At 39.4% G+C, this 14,780-nt stretch overlaps 1 protein-coding gene across 2 annotated transcripts in view; it reads left to right on the top strand.

The window, feature by feature from the left end:
• LOC136832053 (spermine oxidase-like) overlaps positions 1–13,881 on the top strand; it is a 41,983-nt gene extending 28,102 nt beyond the window's left edge. For both annotated transcript variants that reach the window (XM_067092580.1, XM_067092579.1), the window contains 6 exons: positions 2,185–2,322; positions 2,858–3,073; positions 4,303–4,428; positions 6,628–6,815; positions 11,804–11,933; positions 13,208–13,881. In XM_067092580.1, coding sequence (XP_066948681.1) covers positions 2,185–2,322; positions 2,858–3,073; positions 4,303–4,428; positions 6,628–6,815; positions 11,804–11,933; positions 13,208–13,327 — 918 coding nt within the window. In that variant the 3' untranslated portion in view covers positions 13,328–13,881. The remainder of the gene's footprint in view (positions 1–2,184; positions 2,323–2,857; positions 3,074–4,302; positions 4,429–6,627; positions 6,816–11,803; positions 11,934–13,207) is intronic.
• Positions 13,882–14,780: the final 899 nt, after the last annotated feature.

Genomic DNA, 14,780 nt, shown 5'->3' with positions numbered 1-14,780 from the left:
TTTCGCCATCACTAAAGACGTTAAAATCATGCTGCCACCAATTTTTCTGTAACGAGGACAGAATTAACACCCTTTTGAAGGTGTACGTAGCGTGCTCCAACGATCTTTAATCAGGAAACGGAGGCGTATGAACGTTCGCTCACGGCAACACTTATATCTATTTTCTCTCTCTCTTTCTCTCTCTCTCTCTCTCTCTCTCTCTCTCTCTCTCTCTCTCTCTCTCACCGTGTATCACCTCTCTCTCTCTCTCTCTGTGTATCTCTCTCTCTCTCTCATCGTTTTCAAGTTCACCCACCCGAATCGCACTCATTCTCACCAAATCGATTAAATGGACCATTTAAAGGAACGCAATAGTTTCTACAAAAATAGGTTTATTATTCAAATAACCCAACAAGAAATGAATAAAACAAAGCAAGATTAAAATGCATAATAAATGAAATATCGAGTTAGATAACTAAACTCTGAACTGCAAAACACTTCTGATTAAAGAAGTCTCACTATGGCTAATAGCCTGAAAATATCCAAACTCACATACTCCCCAAATCAATAACTAGTCATGTCAAAGCAGTCTACCACATGTTATTCGAACCAGTCCACACTGTCTACCGACATCTGTCCACAGACATCTGTCGGAAGAATCAAACATGATAGAAAACTCCCAAAAATACATGAAATGCAAAACACAATAATGGAAAGTGTAAAATGCATAGCCAAGATATGGCAAACGTAACATGACAAAACAATAATATAAAGAGGTATGAATATTCATATTAAATCTCCCACACCAGTTCAAAGTTCATAATGATTAGAAAATCATGGTAAAAATCCAAGTTCAATTTCCTCCCATAAAAACAGAGATTTCAAAGTCTACCTTATCTGCCGTTCAAAGCCTGGATCCTCTCCAAAGCTACGTCTAGACAACTGCAGTTCTATCACGTTAATGAACGATCAAACTCACTTTTTAGGGCAGATTTTGGCGTAATCTAGATCAAATTAGCGCACGTACTCACGAATATACATAACACTTCGGAAGATCACCTGACCGGCAATATTGCTGAGGAATCAAACTATTTGTTGAACACAAGATTTTACCTCGAGTCTCTCGACCTACTTCCATCTGACTCCATAAATTCTTTCATCACATCTTAAAGCATTGAAGCTATGAAATGCATATATGTCAATCCTTTAAAATTTGTAGCAAGCCATATTTTCTGAAATATATATATATATTATATATATATATATATATATATATATATATATATATATATATATATATATATATATATATAATACAAAGTAGGGGTCAGGGCTACTGTAAGCCCAGTAGGCATTTCTGTAGTAGGTATTTCAGAGGCAATATAGCCTAACTAGACTTAGCTTTACCCAACCTAACCTTTGACGCTGTGTCCCAACCTGGCTTGGGGGCTTTGCCACCTTGGACCCCCTCCCAAGTAGTTCATGACCCCATACTCTGCATTATTCCCATTTATATAATATATATATATATATATATATATATATATATATATATATATATATATATATATATATATATATATATATACTATATATATATATATATATATATATATATATATATATATATATATATATATATATATATGGATGATAGCTACAAATATTTAATATCGAATTCACTATACCCTGGGAATAACTTTCACCAAAGGGGAACACTAACTGTCAAGTGCTTCTTCCTGTGGCAGGATCTTGATAGCCGAATGGTCAAGTCGACTGTCAATTGTTGCCTCTAAACCAAGTGTCCAGGTTCGAATCCTGGTCAGAGCAGAAACACCCTTAGGGTGTAAGTTTCTCCCTAGGTATAGTGAATTCGATAATAACAAACAATAATTGTGGATCAATGTTTGTGAATGTAAAAAAAATAGGAATGTATGCCACAAATATATATATATATATATATATATATATATATATATATATATATATATATATATATATATAAATATATAAATTATATAGTTTATATATAGAAATATGTATATATATAGTTTATATATATAGAAATATATATATATATATATATATATATATATATATATATATAGAAATTATATAGTTTATATATATATATATATATATATATATATATATATATATATATATATATATTTATGTTATCATTCCTTCCACTGGCGCCCTCAGTTGGTGCTGAGAGACGCAGGCGTCAACAACTGGATGGAGCAGTCAGCAAGAGATGTGGACCAGTTCGTAAGCTATGGAGGTGAAGACAAGCTGAACCAGTGGAGCCAAGGATACGATGCTCTCACCAATTATCTCAAGGTAATTTCAACCTTTTATTGTCTCACATCCTCTCATTTGTGATCGTCATAAGGTAAAGGCTTTTAAAATAATCTCAAATAACAACATCCTTTCCATTTCAACTGTATGTAATCTTCTGCACACCCTTTCAACTTACAAATTTCTGCCTCTGCGTGATATGAGGGATATGAAAACTTTACTTCATGCATTCTATTACCACTTTTTCAAGTAAAGAGAAATTCTTTTTAGTATAAATTTTATGTACTTAAGACCAAACTGTCTTGATAGAAACCTTTTTTACCCCACAGTGCCATATGCTATTGGCTAACGACAATGCTAGATGCCTAAGCTAACTTTGTAGCACTCACTAACAAACTGAACTTATAAACAAGCTCTCAGGACAGAAGATGGACTGCCTATACATTATAATATATATATATATATATATATATATATATATATATATATATATATATATATATATATATATATATATATATATACATTATATATACATTATATTACATTTTTTTTTACTAATCTGACCTTTCTACAGAGTTCCATTCCTGAAGACAAGATCAAGTTATCTACCCCTGTGTGTAAAATCTTCTGGGAATCAGATCCCAGCGGGAGGGCTCTGGTCGTAACGACTACAAAGGAAGCCTACTTAACTGACTACGTCCTCGTCACGGCCTCCATCGGGCACCTGAAGGAGAGACACCTTCAGCTCTTTGACCCCCCTCTCCCGGCTCGCTATCAAAATGACCTGAATGTAAGGATATTCTAAACATAGGCAGTGCCTTTTTTAAACTTTCATTTTGCAAGATCATTGTGGACTAGTACTGCTCATACTGGATTCTTTTATCACTGATTTCCTGGGGTGAGGTTGCTAGCTCCGTAGTTAAATAAATAGCTATATGGTGTACAACCTCTTTTTAAATCACGGTTTGGACAATGTTTTAGAGATACGAGGTCAAGACTTTTCCAAGTGTAGATATGGTCTGAATTTGGATGATTCAGTTTTCAAAGTTAAAATTTAAATTTCTGGGTTGTCCTAATTCTTTTGGGTGGAAGATTTACCTGAATATATCCTTGTTCCACATGCAACAATAAATCAAATTCTGTTCTTAAGATATTTCTAAGTACGATGGATATAAATTTAATGCATGACTGTAGGAGTCAGTAAAACAATTACTTCTAAATGCTGTATTGAGCAAAATTTTATGCCGACCAAATGTACTCTAGTATAATCTCCCTAGCATTGCTAAAACTTGTAAGGATCCATAGCACTCTTATTAGTGGCAATGCATTATAATGATGCTCAAAATCCTTTAGACTGAGTATACGTCAATATGAAAACTATGGTAGATTCAAAAGATCTAGACAACTGGTACTCAGTGTTGTTGGTCATCTAGTCCACTAGATCTTTAGAAATCTGTCAGTGAACAATGAACAAAAAACCAATGTTATACATAAGAATAAGAAAACTGAAGTGTGACTGTTACAAGAATGTCAAGCATCACGAGTGTTCATTAGCACAGATTCTAAAGTCTATATTAGCTGGAAGGATACCAGGTAAACAGAATGACCTAAACATGGATTTTTCTGAGGCTATAGATAACTGATGCAAGATCTCTTTGTTAATGTCTACTGCTCAAAATCATGATTAGTCATGACTATAAATATTTTAACAGGAGCGAATCTAAAGAAAAAGTTACCCTTGCTTACTGAAAACCAATTTGATTCACTTATACAGGACTTACACCTTATATAATGATTTATTTACAAAGCATATTATTTGAAGAGATATCAGTATGACTATAACAACTAGTTCATGGGACCCAACAACCTCATTGTAAAATTCGGTGCTTACAAACTTTCAAGAGAACACTAATGCTCAACAAGCCTGCAGAGTTAAGTGAAACTGTTGTACCCGTATATACTCAGCATATCCACCACTCATCACACATGGACGATTTATTACTGTTTTTATATCAACAGAAAATCGACCTTGGCGTAGCAGACAAGATTCAAATCGGCTGGGAATCACCTTGGTGGAAAAAGACTGACCCAAAACCTCTGGACCTTCACATTATTTTTAAGAATTTCGATCTTCCTGCTGAAGAGGTAAATTACAAGATTGATGCATGAGGCATGGGAGGTTGATTCTGAATGACGTAAATATATTAATGTGCATGAGGTAAAATGAGGTAAAATGTGCACGAGGCAAAATATGCAACTGATTGTAGAGTAGGATGACATCAATAACACCATCTACTACATTATCTTCTGTTTTATCTGTTCAGGCTAGTTAGAGCCACCGATCTGAGCTAGACAATCAGGTAAAATATTTTAAGGGGAAAATATATTACGTTAAATGAGGTGAAATACACTAGGGTTATGTTACTACTGAAGAGAATCCACCTTTTCTCTGAAACCCAGTCCAATAAAGTTTTCCCTTGGAATTTTCACATCTCTTGCTAAAAAAAATTTACTTACACTTGTTTTAGAGGTGGTATTTGTAATTTCTGTAATGCCAGAAAAATTATTACTACTAGATTTGTAAATCTTTCACTTTCCCTCTGTGATGTCTTTATAAAAAGCTTTTTTCTATAAACTCTACTGTTATTCTATCTTATGTTATAGTTCATTAAATTACACAGGCTTTGTTTCTTTCCATTGATTTCCTTGCACAACGCCAGCGATGGCACTTGGAAAGTGGCCACTGTGCTCATTTGTGAGTCTTCTGGATTTTCTGAGGAGCAAATCTGGATTCCTTTTGTCTTACATATTGATGGCTCTATTGTACACTCTTCTAATGAAAAGGCCAACCTATTCAGTTTTAATTTCTTGGCCAATTCTGTCTTCAGCTGCTCTATTATTTCTGGTCCTCCAATGTTACTTCTCGCTAATCTGAAGCTGGTTTATCCCATTATTCTCTGTTTATCGAGTTGCACTCTTCTGATATCACTGAAGACCAGCAAGACACCTGGCCCTGTACTTGAGCTGATCGTGTGCTTTATTATCAGAAATGTTGATAACCCATGACACGCTACCGAATTCTAATAATAATGGTCACAGTTGATGGTCGGAACTACTTGACTGGAACAGGTTTGCCACCCTTTCCTGAACCCCAACCTAACCTGAGTTAGGGTGCTAATTCGTAGAGTGAAATACCGAGATGTATTCTAACCTAATCTAGGTCGTTTTCAGAAGATGCTCACATCTATATGCAATGCTGTTTTCTGAATTCACAGCACTGTTTAAATTTAATACACTTCAGTGAATCCACATACAACTTATTAAAAAATGGCAACATTTAATCTTTGTATTCCTTAAAAACTCTTATGCTGATTAGTCAGATCAGCAATCAAGACACCATAAGCATGTGCAATAGTGTTCTCATGTCAGGATATATTGTTGGATAATCGTTGAAAGACAAAGACGAAATTGTAGGGTAAAAAGTAGTTAAATGAAATTGCTGACTCAATTAATGAAGAGTATGTTGAAACTTTGTTATTTTGCTTTTTCTCAGACTCAGTTAAGCCTCCTTCTGTCAGATGACCACTGTGACTTCTGCAAGGTAATGTCTAACGATGACCTATTTGTCTAGTATGCTGATCTTGGTAATTTTTTCTGCACGACTTTAAAGGATATCTTTTCAATATTCTCGGTGTTTTTCAGTCATTTGGCAGTCTGGCAGAAGGTTTCCTGTTTTCCATACTTCTTGTCAACGGTTTTATGCCTTGTGAATCTTACAATTTTTTTTCAGTTTCTATGTCATTTCATATTTTCTTCCCATAATTTCACTGCTATTTTTCAAGGTTTCTTTAGATCTGTTGACGTCAATCATCCTCCTAGATACATTGTGCTAATTTAAATCATTATCTTCCAAACTTTAATCAGCTACGTAATTCTCGATTTTTTTATTAACCATTTTCTCCTCAACACTAATGAGAGTATAGCTTTGTAAATAATAATATTTTAAACGGAAATGAGTGTTTATGCCACATGAATTTCAGTACTAAATTTCACTGTATGGACACAGTTCAAGGGAAAAAGATGGACAGTTACCATAAAAAAGAAAACTAGGGCTGCTAAAGTGCTTGTTTCTAATGTATTCAGGCATACTGAACTTATATGCAGACTGTATGAACGTACCCTTTTTTTTTATTCAGATGTCAATCGATCAAATATGAACGAATTAAAATCTAGTAGAATGGAAAATGAATATAACTTATTTTCACAACTCGTGTGTACCCCCAGCCACAAACCTGGAACACTTGCTCAGATAAACAGATTCCATCATTCTCTATTTTGTTCCAGTCATGGCTGTATGGCGTTATGGAGGTTTTGGGCGTCCACCAGCAGCCGAATGTTTTACAGTCCTTTGTCGTGGGAGACAGTGCCCGGAAAATGGAGAACTTGTCAAACGATGACGTCAAACGACATATTCTTAATTTCCTTCGTAGGGTCACTGGGCAGACTGTTCCGGAACCTTCCTTTTTCAAGAGGTATGATTTTTTTGGTGTTTGTTTGAAACTCTTCACCTCTTTCAGTCATGTTTTGCTTAACTAGCTGGACAGCCTAGAGCATCTGGGCAAGGTGTTCCACAGATTACCAGTGGGAAGACTTTTTGGTGTCTATGCAGGATTTTTCTTCCAGTGTAAAGGTGTCAAACGCCTCTTCATTTCTGCATTAATCACGGCATGTATATTACCCGTTATTATTTCATATATTTTATGTATCCCTCCATATGCATTATTGTCCAGCCTTCCCGCCGATGTATGTAACTACTTTGTATGTTTATTGTAACTCAAATTATTCTCATTTATATGTCATCTAACAAACGCAAATTCTTGTCCAAATGCGTGACATGGGAATCCGCAGGTCTGTCACTTCCTTTCCGTCCGCATTCCTCAATGTATACCTGGTTTCTGAGAAATAAATCAGTCATACCCAGACCTGTCTTCTTGAATATCACAACTGGTGACCCGAGGAGCGACAGGTAACCATGAGGTTTTGGCCCTGCCATTAACGGACTAAATAAGGCTGCATTTACCTTCAGAGAGCCTTTAACAGGCTCAAAACAGCGACACAGTCTAGGCCTCTGAAAGCTCCTTTCTTGGAGGAACCCCATGCCATTAATGGGCTAATAACGGCATCCCGCAAGGAGTGCCTTTTTGAATGGTTTTGGCCAGCCACCATTCACAACTCATGCCACGGACTAACACCATTAGTGGACACGGTGTGTACTCACGTTTGGTGTGTGAAAGTAAAGATGCAGAGTCTGAATTACAATCGCAATCTGAAAACACGGAAATCATCTGCATGGCCCACAAAGCCAGATGTCTTAAAGCTACACCCATTTTCACTCAAGAGCTCTCACTTCCGTGGGCGCGCATCACAGATGAGAAGACCAACGCAGACATTACCCACGAAGAGGTCTTCAACAAGATCACCCAATGGATTGACTCACAGCCAGACAAGGTTATGTACAGGCCTTCGAGACAAGCTGATACAAGCGTATTCCATGCCGTCCCCAATAGAGCGGTGCGCACCCCTAGACCTATTGACCCAGCTGGGAAACATCCAGGACGCCTGGAATGAACTGCAGGGTCTAGTAACACTGCCAGGCATTGACGCAAATGGGCAAAGGAAGGAAATCAGCCTGACAAGCAAACGCGATCTACAGGTGAGGGAGGAGAGTGCCTGCTGGTTGACAGAAGCCACTAAGGCACAATGCATGTCGGTATTCCCAGGAGGAGGTGTAAGGAAAGCTGTGACGGAGGAGGACTACGCAGAATCTTCGAAGTTGTTATTGGCGAGACAGCAGTTTCTACACACAGACACGGCAAAACAGAGATTATGTTTTGGACCTCCCTGGAGACATAGTAAATGTACAATGATAAAACATATATCAGAAAACCCCGGATATTTGCATGAAATTGCTACAATGGAACAACAAACCGGGAAACCAGTTTGATACAGAAGATTTGGTGGCATGAGTGCATGACAATCTCCATCTTGGGCAATTTTTGAAAGGTATTGTCACTGGCCTTTTGTCATCGCACGGGAGGAGAGATCATGTCTTGTTTTTCGTCCGATTCCCACGTTTGCCCTGGCATGTGGCCACCGCCATTGGATGAACCCGGCATGGTGGGACACAGCACCGGACTGTTCCTTCACAAAAAAACGAGAAGGGCGCCACAAGTCGGCAGGTGAACGCCTCAGGTTTCTTCATGACGATTTATCAAAGCGGTGCCTGCTGGTTGAACCTGCCACTCCCGGTACCATTCGGAGGAGGACTCCAGCCAGTAGCCGGGAACAGAACCCCCACCATCTGCTTGGAACAACAACCCAGCATCTTGAACAAGGTACACTAGCCTTTTGTCACTCTCCGATTCCCAGGCTGTTCCTGGGATGTTTTAAACCAGATTCTCCACCAGCCGGGATGCCCACCATCTGCTTTGCTCCAGGAGGCCAAGATGCCAGTTGCACGGCATCTACCACCAATGCCAGCAACATCACCTGCGGAGCAGTGCTCAAGCAAGTAGTAGATGGCACACCCCGGCGTCTAGCCTTCTTCAGTTGCAAGTTGTCGCTGGCAGAGACCTGCTACAGTGCCTTTGACAGAGAGCTGCTCACAATCTACCAGGCTGTGCGGCACTTAAAATACCTGCTGGATGGCACTCCATTCACCATCCTCACAGACCACAAGCCCCTGGTGCATGCATTTACGAAGGCGGGCGACGTGTGGTCAGCGAGTCAGCAGCGGCACTTGGCCGCCATCTCCGAGTTTGGTTGCACCATCACCTATGTCCCCGGCAGGAAGAATCCAGTAGCCGACGCCCTGTCAAGGGTGGAAATCAATTCCCTGCACCTCGGAATAGACTACGAAGACCTGGCAAGGGAGCAAGCAGCAGACCCGAAAACACCAGCTTACAGGAGGATGTACCCTTGGGCAGTTCGGGCGCACCTGCCCCCTGGTCCCCGCCTAAAGGAGGAAGCAGACGTTCGATATCATTCATGGCCTCTCCCATCCATCAGGGCGTACAACAGCATGCCTAATGACAGAAAAGTTCGTGTGGCACAGCATCAGGAAGGACGCCCGCCAGTGGGCGAGGAGCTGTATCCCATGCCAAACCAGCAAGATCACAAGGCACACACAATCAGGCATTGGTGATTTCCCTCAACCTCGTCGGCGCTTCGGCCTCTACCGCAGTCTGGGGGCGCCAGGTACCTCCTGACAACCATAGACTGCTCCACTTGCTGGCCAGAGGCGACACCTATGGAGGTGTCAACAGCATCCTGCGCGAAGCCCTCCTCTCCAATTGGATCAGCCACTTCGGGATGCCAGACAGCATTACTACGGAGAGGGGCTCAGCATTCCTGTCAGAACTCTGGGTCTCCCTGGCACGCCTGATGGGTATGACACTTCACAGCAAGATGGCTTACAACCCTGCAGCAAACGGCATGGTAGGGGGGGCATACCGCTCACTGAAGGCAGCTCTAATGGCCCGTTGCACAGACGAAAACTGGAGGGCCCAACTAGTCCTGCTGGGTTTCCACACTGCACCAACAGCAGATGACGACGTATCCCCCACAGAAAAAGTCTATGGAGAAATACTAGCTGTTCCAAGGGAATTCTTCCCGCCGACAGCAAAGACACCCCCCTCCCGAGGTTGAGGGAACTAGCACAGAAGTTTGCGCCCTGCCATAGGACCTTCACGGACAGAACCAACACCTACAGCCCGGCCGGCCTGGATTCCTACACCTACATCTTCATCAGGATAGATGCCTGTCGACTGCCCTTGACCAGGACCTATAGGGGCCCTTACCGAGTCATCGACAGGACCCCCAAGGAGTATCTCATCGACGTCCACAGCCGGGAGGATTGGGTTTCCATCGACAGGCTGAAACCAGCATTCTTTTTGGACAGTGAAATCCGGGAGGAGGCAGGCAGATGTCCCAGGGTCCCCACTCAAAACGCGCCTGCAAACATACCCGCCGTCCCACCAAGGAAGGGCCGTGGGCACCCCAGAGGCTGCGCTGTAGCAGATCCAGCAGTTGACGTTGCCCCCCACCCACAGTTCTCGAAGAGAAGGGGTCGCCTCCTGCTCCGTGATTAATGTTCAAGTCATCCAATAATCTTTGTAATCATTGGGGGAAGTACTTGTAAAGGCATCAAACACCTCTTCATTTCTGCATTAATCACGCCATTTATATTACCCATTATTATTTCAAATTTTTTATGTATCTCTCCATACACATTATGCCTGGCCTTCCCGCCGATGTATGTAACTACTTTGTACATTTATTGTAACACAAATTATTATTTATATGTCATCTAGCAGATGCAAATTCTTGTCCAAATGCGTGACATGGAAATCCGCAGGTCGGTCACTTCCTTTCCATCTGCATTCCTCAATGTATACCTGGTTTTCGAGAAATAAATCAGTCATAACCAAACCTGGCTTCAAGAACCTCAAACCAGCATTTATGTTTTGCATATTTGACTGGATCAGCCATAGTCACTAAACATGACATTCCAGAAACAGTTTTTATATCTTTTTATATGGTAGGGCTCTTTGGTAGATGCTTGAGTCTTCTTTATTGCTTTATATACTGTTTTATTGACTTAAACATCCATGTTGCTTCATGTAGTAGCTGTGTTGTGTCATCTGCCTCATTTAGAAGCCACTGGGAGAACATCCTGTCGGGAATTTCCCTGAAAGACGTCACTGTATTTTCGTTGTGCCAATAGACTGCACAATCAACCCACGAACTACGAAAGTGACTTAGCCCCCATGCAAGGATAAACGAGTCACGTACCAGGTTTTCTCAATTTATTTACAAAAGCAAAACCATCTCAATCATCACCATTACATAACAGTCACACATATCCCCCCCAAAAAATGCACTAACGAACTTACAATTTCCATACCTGCAACACGAAACACATGGGCTACACAATTGCCCTCAACTTCAAAGAAACCACTGGAATTTAACCGCAACTAACACAACGACAACGCAGTACACAAACTCCCAAACAGTTATTCTTACCCAATCATTCTCACTACAACTATGCAGGAGCACTCACAGCTGCAAACTTTATACAAACCTTTGGGAGCCCAACCCACACGTCTGTCATGAACGGGATCTCTGGAACGACAAGACCGAGACCAGCGCGCAACAGTCTCACTTCCCTGTTCAGGCGGTTGCTAATTGGGTTAATTCACTTCTAGTTACTAAAGCTTAAGGACCCCAAACTCGCAACAAATCACTCAAACAACCGACAAGACGAAACATGACGCTGCATACTGCAGCCATACGTGCATTTCAGCAAAATATGCAATAACAGACATGTTTATGACGTGCCATGTCTAGTAAGTTCCCGCCATTCAGTCAGCCCCGTAGAATCGGCGGGAGTTTGAAGCGACACATCCCTTGCAGGTGCTAGAAGAACTTTTCTCTAATCCCATCTTGTTTGTGTTCTCAGGAGCCAGTGGGGGAAGAACGTCTGGGTGAGGGGTGCCTACAGCTCTTACATCACAGTCAGCGGTGACCAAGCAGGTCTGAAGTCCAGAAGACCCTTTGCTGAAGCCATCATCAATTCGTATGGCAATAGGGTAAGTTTTACTTATCACTTGTTACTCGAATGTCACATTTAGTATCAGGGGTAGCTTATGCATTAACATCTCTAGGTAGGATGTTGGATGTTTGCAAAAATAACAGCTACCATCTGATGCTAAACTTAGCAAAGCACATTAATAGGCAGTTTTTGTTACCTAAATATTGCAAAATATATTCAGTTGTGAGTAGTTTGTTTTTACAGTAATTTTTTTCTGACTTCTAATAATTAAAGATACTTCATACAGGTGAGTAAATTTTGATGTGTATATATATATATATATATATATATATATATATATATATATATATATATATATATATATATATATATATATATATATATATATATACACACTAATATATACTGTATATATATAATCTATATATAGTATATAAATAATATTTATACAGTAATATATATACACACATACACATACATATATGTGGAATTCGTTTCTTTAAATAACGCTTATTCAGTACCCTATACCTCTTATTCTCAGGGCTAAAACCGTACGGTAAACAGCAGATAACGTTGCAACATTGTTCCTTTATCACTTCCTGCCGAAAGCCGTTTCAGCTGTTAGAAGTGAGTCTGCAATCCAAAATAAATCCAGTACAGTTAACATCTGAAGAGTTAAAACAAGAATCCAAGTAAAAAGTGAACATAAATAAAGATTTGATACTAGGGTGATCATCCGCAAAAGTCCAGATACCCCATTCCCAGTATGAGACCTAGCTGAATATTTTTTTGTTTGTTGGGAAAAGTTTGTAACTGAATATTCTTTGGCTTGTTGGGAAAACAGTTTGTAGCTGATAATTCTTTTGCTTATTGAGAGAGCATAGTCTGAAGACCCCTGGATATTCAATAAATCAACTGCATGTTGCTGTAGTGCAATGCCCAATGTCTCAGCAACAAAACCCATAGCCAACCTCTTCACGAACAGCTGCACTTGATAGATGATAACACACACCACACACACACACACACACACATATAATATATATATATATATATATATATATATATATATATATATATATATATATATATATATATATATATTACATCCCTGTTCTAGTCCTGAAGGCATAGATTTGAATCCTGGACAGGTAAATGCACTTAACTTGTATATCTACCATTGAGCGAAAGCTATTCCCAAGTTATAGTGAATTCCAAAATGAGTGACAACACTAAATCAGCTGGCAGTTTTGATGCCAGTGTAACTGTTGAGCATTAAGTGCCCTAAACTTCAACCCCTGGTCATTGCAGGTCATCCACTGGGCAGGAGAGCATACCCATCTTAGTCGGTACGGCACCGTGGACGGGGCAATGGGCAGCGGGAAGAGGGCAGCCATCGAAATCCTCGAGGAGATGGAGAGTGACTATTAGGATTGACGGAACTGACATGGAAGGATAAGTTAACGTTGGAAAAACAACACTGGCGGAGTAAATTAACACCAGAGGAAAAATGTTAACATTGGTGGAAAATTTAATCGTCGATGAAAAGTAAATCTCAGGGTAAAAAAAAAAAAAATTAACTTTGCATTTGAACCGTAAGAAGTTTTGATTGTCAATAATATTGATGGATTTACCTAGGAATAAATTTAACATTCTCAGGAATAAGACTCAATATTTTGCTTGTTGTTGTAGTTATGATTAAACTCTTTCTGCCAGCACGGGATCTTGCTCAGAGAGCAGGCCGTGGAGCGTTTTGCTGTGATTCGGATTATTCTTAAGCTCCCAGGAATCTTATGGGTTATTTTCTGAAATAGTGATTAATTCAAATTAAATCCCATTTGCATAATTAATTTTTTCAAAGGTTCTCACATCCTTACTAAAAAAAATTCCGAAAGTTTCTTTCCAACCGGTTGTATTTGGAAACTAAATTCATCTGAGTCACAATATTATCTTTTCACTCGGACAATATAATCCTAAAAATTACATTAGTTGTTTTTTTTTCTTTCCGTTACACTGTTCATTTAATTGTTTGGCAATTCTAATTAATTCTCTGCACGGAGATATTGTTTATTAATGAAACTTTTCGACTGCACAATACAGAAGAGGGTGTATATGATGCAGTACAGGTGAGATAGCTTGAAAAATGTACCGAAATAATGTGAAAATTCCGTCTTTTGTTCTCAAGCTCCGCAGTACGCTATATTCAGTACCAACCCCCCAGGGATGAGTGGAAAAACATAAACAAAAGACGGTAAGTTTCTCACATTATTTCGGTAAATCTTCAAGTTATCTCACCTGTACTGCATCGTGTACATCTTTTTCTATACATATTTTTTTTTATATTGTTCAGTCAAAAGTTTCATTAATAAACAATGTCTCCGCGCGGAGCTCTCCCTTAGTTTCTCGTAATGAGGTCAATTTACCTTTCATTTTTTGGGACGTTCAGTAATAATCTTTTATTCAGCCTCGGGAGTGTTATAATAAATGCAACTCTAACTTCCATTAATCATATAGTAAACAATTAAAATGTCTTGCTAGCGTCCCATTTGATGAAGAAAATGGGCCCAATCATTCATCAAAGAATACAGACAACATATTTTTATGGGTAACTATCAAAAGAAAATGTCAGAGTGCCTTCTCAATTTTTACCTTCCTATAGGATTCCATTTCCTTTCTTTATAGTGAACGGAGCACTCAACATTTTCAGAGGAAAGCGAAAAGTCACAACGATACAGTAAATGTTTGATTTACTGTAAAGATTAAAGCATAAAACGCAACCGCTCTCAAGAATATTAGCTTATTAGGCTACTGGAAATGTCGTTAGGCCTATTACGAAATAGACGAAAACTGGTTCTTCATGCCTCCTGAAATTCCGTATTTGATC

The sequence above is a fragment of the Macrobrachium rosenbergii genome, chromosome 49, assembly GCF_040412425.1.
Source record: "Macrobrachium rosenbergii isolate ZJJX-2024 chromosome 49, ASM4041242v1, whole genome shotgun sequence".
In the NCBI taxonomy this organism is placed as follows: Eukaryota; Metazoa; Arthropoda; class Malacostraca; order Decapoda; family Palaemonidae; genus Macrobrachium; species Macrobrachium rosenbergii.
This window is presented reverse-complemented; position numbering and strand designations above follow the sequence as displayed.